The sequence below is a fragment of the Trypanosoma grayi genome (assembly GCF_000691245.1).
Source record: "Trypanosoma grayi strain ANR4 Tgr_1384_V1, whole genome shotgun sequence".
NCBI classification, from domain to species: domain Eukaryota; phylum Euglenozoa; class Kinetoplastea; order Trypanosomatida; family Trypanosomatidae; genus Trypanosoma; species Trypanosoma grayi.
In genome coordinates this window covers 1-3,572 of record NW_008827002.1, presented here as the reverse complement: position 1 = coordinate 3,572, position 3,572 = coordinate 1, and the positions used below count along the sequence as shown (strand labels likewise).

At 55.2% G+C, this 3,572-nt stretch overlaps 3 protein-coding genes across 3 annotated transcripts; all 3 read right to left on the bottom strand.

The window, feature by feature from the left end:
- Positions 1-93: 93 nt before the first annotated feature.
- DQ04_13841020 (hypothetical protein) lies at positions 94-858 on the bottom strand (the record flags this gene model as incomplete). The annotated part of the gene is made up of 1 exon (XM_009317040.1): positions 94-858. The coding sequence occupies one exon, from the start codon at positions 856-858 to the stop codon at positions 94-96; it is 765 nt and encodes a 254-aa protein (XP_009315315.1).
- A 630-nt stretch (positions 859-1,488) lies between these two features.
- DQ04_13841010 (hypothetical protein) lies at positions 1,489-2,496 on the bottom strand (the record flags this gene model as incomplete). Its single annotated transcript, XM_009317039.1, has 1 exon — positions 1,489-2,496. The coding sequence occupies one exon, from the start codon at positions 2,494-2,496 to the stop codon at positions 1,489-1,491; it is 1,008 nt and encodes a 335-aa protein (XP_009315314.1).
- A 258-nt stretch (positions 2,497-2,754) lies between these two features.
- Positions 2,755-3,456, bottom strand: DQ04_13841000 (hypothetical protein; the record flags this gene model as incomplete). Its single annotated transcript, XM_009317038.1, has 1 exon — positions 2,755-3,456. The coding sequence occupies one exon, from the start codon at positions 3,454-3,456 to the stop codon at positions 2,755-2,757; it is 702 nt and encodes a 233-aa protein (XP_009315313.1).
- Between the last annotated feature and the right edge of the window lie 116 nt (positions 3,457-3,572).

The following is a 3,572-nucleotide window of genomic DNA, read 5'->3' as shown; positions in this document are numbered from 1 at the left end:
TGCAGACGCCTCCCTCCCCCCACCTCTGCCGCTTCACCCGTCATTCCACACTTACACACACGCACACACGACTCCTCTTCATTTCGTTTACCATCAGTTCTGGAGCATTGTGCGCGAAAGCTGGAAGGCCACTTCCTTTGAAGGCGTGTTAAACGGCAGTGCCAGAGTGGGTGGCAGGTTGTACTCTAAGAATGGCTCTGGCGGACGGTACCTCGGCGGCGGCGCCTTAACAGTTGAGGAAGACAGCTGAAACTGCAGATGCGTCGGGACAGGAACCATGAAGGACGTCTGCGGTTTGCTCTTCGCACCATGAGACTGCCTACTACTACCACCACCACCACCACCACTGCCGCCACCTGTATTAAGGCCCAGCATCAATGGTGAGGACGCCGGGGCACCGCCGTTCACCTGCACGGCCCCTGTCACGGTGCTGCTGACTGCTAGAGGAAGGGTCTTCTGCGCGTTGTGCACGTTGGGGTTGAGAATGTACCCGTAGCCGTTCACGTCAAGGTGCCGCTCGTCTGGTAGCTCATGGAGGTACTGACACTGCGCTCCGCGGAGGCAGCCGCCGTTGAGGAAGTACTTGCACAACTCCTGCGAGCGTTCGTGGCTGACTGTCGCTGGCATCAGCGCGGCGGGGGTGTTACTCAGGCCGTTGGTGCCGCCCTGCACGAGCATCGACGAGGCAGCCGATGACATGAAGGCGTAGCTAGTGTTGCTGGTGCTCATGACCGGTGCGGACGTGCTGCTGGTTATTCCTGCTGCAGCGCGGCTGCTGGGGTTCGCCGTGGCTCCCGACGTCCCAGTGGAGCCCGTGAGCATGCTGGGGCTCCACAGGCTAGCGTCCTTCTGCATCATCACACACTATCGCGAGACACAACAGTATTTCCCTCTTGAAAGGCAAAGAGGTCTTCTAGATGCCTATTCCTTTCTTTTCCTCGTAAGTATATGTCAATATATATGTGTAGATATATAGATATATCTATATATCCGCGTGTATGCTTGATTCCCTATTCTTTTCGTTTCTTTTTCCTTTTCTCTTTTTCTTTTTTTCCGCTTTCCTCCCTTCCGTATTTCTTCTCGTTCTTTTCTTCTCTCCTCTCTTATTTTTTTTTTTTATTCTTTCTTAGGGAGCTCCACCGCCTCTTCACTCTGTTCGTTTCAGCAGAGTAAAAATATAAAAAAGAAGGCCTCCCGACTCCTAATTAGCTGGCTGAAGGGAGGCGGAAAGCCAAAACAAAAAAAAAACCAACAGCAAAAAACACGCAGAGAACAACGCCAGAAGAGAAGAAAGAAACGGTAGTGAACGGCACAACAGCAGACCACAAAACCAAACCCCACACACGCACACACACGAAGACGAACACTGTCAAAGGAAGAAGTTGAACGGAACACTATGAGTTGCTTTTCTCCCTCCGTAGTGTATGAACAGGTGGCTAGATGAAGCGCCCCCATAACCGTGCGCCCACCGCCGCGGCGGCGGCGGCTTCACAGGCCTCGTTGCTTCTCCTGTGTGCGGCGCACGTTGATTGAGCGCAGGTACGCCGTCATGGGAAGCATCACCACGACAAACAGCACCGTCACGGCGCCAATGCCACGGCTCTTGCACTTGACGCACGTGCACTCAAATCCCCACCGCTTCTTCATCGCTAGCGCCAGTCGCGACACTGGCAGCGTATTTCCTGGCATGTAGTTCACGAATAACTCCTCGCCCTCACGTACTGGGCGCACCGTGCGCGCGCTCAAGTAAAAATTCGACTTCACTCTATTGTACGTGATCGTCACTTCCACATTGGGCTCACACTGGTGGTTGAAGTACTGCGCCTCCGGGAAGAGGCAGATGCCCCGTCGCCCATTGTACTCCACGTCGTAGCGGTTGAATTCAATGATGAGCGGAAGCTTCTGCAGGTCGTACGTGGAGAACTCGCCGCTGAGCAGGAAGTTGGCACCGTTCTTGAGTGCCCCCTCCGGGCCAGGGGCCCGCACCTCCTCCGCAAACTCAAACACGTCCCGCTCACGCGTAAAGTACGAGAAGCCACCCGACATGAGCGTGACGACGCGGTGCATGATGTACCGCTTCTCCTCAGGCGTGCCGAGCACGAGCCTCGTGAACACCTCCTTGGTGAGGATGAGCACCTGCTCACGGAGCGGTTGATTGCTGTCCTCACCAATGTACATGACGTAGGCGGGGACGTTCATGATCTCGCGCCCGTAGCCAATCTCGCGACGCGCAAACACGCCGCGCGCGTATGCGCCTCCAATGTTTGCGTTCATATCGATCTTAATGTCTTCCGTCACGAAGCCACCCTCCGGGGCCTCGATCGTGCCTTGAATGGGTGAGACACGCGCGAAGTAGCGCGCGCCTGTTGTCACGGATGACACCACCATCGGCCGCGCGTACGTGGAGGGGGCACACATGCGACGGAGAGCAGCAGGGCGACCGCCGCACACGACTGAAGCGCGAAGCACAAGTCGCTGCTGCGCCCACAACATCATTCGCCAGCAGGAGTGGGACCACTCTCTCGATACTACCAGGCGCCAAGCAGCTAAGAACTACGCGAAGGCACGGAAAGAGAATGTGAAACAATAAAGAGGAAAGGGGAGGAAAAGCACGCATTTCTTTCCATGTGGTGACAAATCCTCACCAGATCCACCACAGTGGGCCTCTTCACAGCCATTAAAGTCAAAGGGATAGCCGTTCTTTTTGTTGTTGTTGTTGTTTCTTTTTTTTTTTCTTTTTCGTTTGTCTTGTTGTTAAGAAGGTCGCAACACGACAGCCGTGTTGTGCTCCATGACACACAACGCCAGAGGCCTCTCTCTCGGCCGGAAGAAGTAACTGCCGCTGCGCGTGGTATCAACGCTCTTCTCTGCCTCAGCATCACGCTTGTCGCTCGGCGGCTGCTTCGTATTGGCCCCTCTCGGAGGGAAAAGGCGCTGGAGGGGGCGATGATAGAGCAGTTCCATAGTGGCTGGGTCAAGCGCCACCACTGCGCCACTCTCTAAAAGCACAGCCAAAGTGTACGGCAAAAAGTTATCAAACAGCGCAAGGTCGCGAATGGGGATATCCTCACTGCAGTAAGTCTGATGCCCCGGTCGCAATGTTAGGCCTCTTCTCTGCTTAACTATTTCAGTCGCCTCAACCTTGGCAGACTTCAGTGGTGGCTCCTCTCCACCTACTGTTTCTGTTTCTTCTGTTGCTGTTGCTGTTGTTGTTGGTGGTGGTGGTGGTGTTGTTGCCTTCACGTGCAGTTGCGGTGATTCATGGACGGTGCACACCACCACGACATTTCCATCCACCACCAATGCTACAAGGCCTGCTTCTCGAGGCACAGTGCTCCGCCCACTCGAATTAACTTGGAAAGCAGGGGGAACAGATGTCGCTCTAGTTACCCTTCCCGGCATCTGCTCCTCACGGCTAGAGAAGACGCAAGTGCCCCCGATGGTCTCTAACGCCATATTGAGCAGCGACACAGTGCCATCCGACCACACCGTGATAAGTTCACTGTCGTCATCATCCCACCAGCCAACGTGCAGCAACTCAACGGAGGAGGCATCGCTGGGTGGAAGCACGC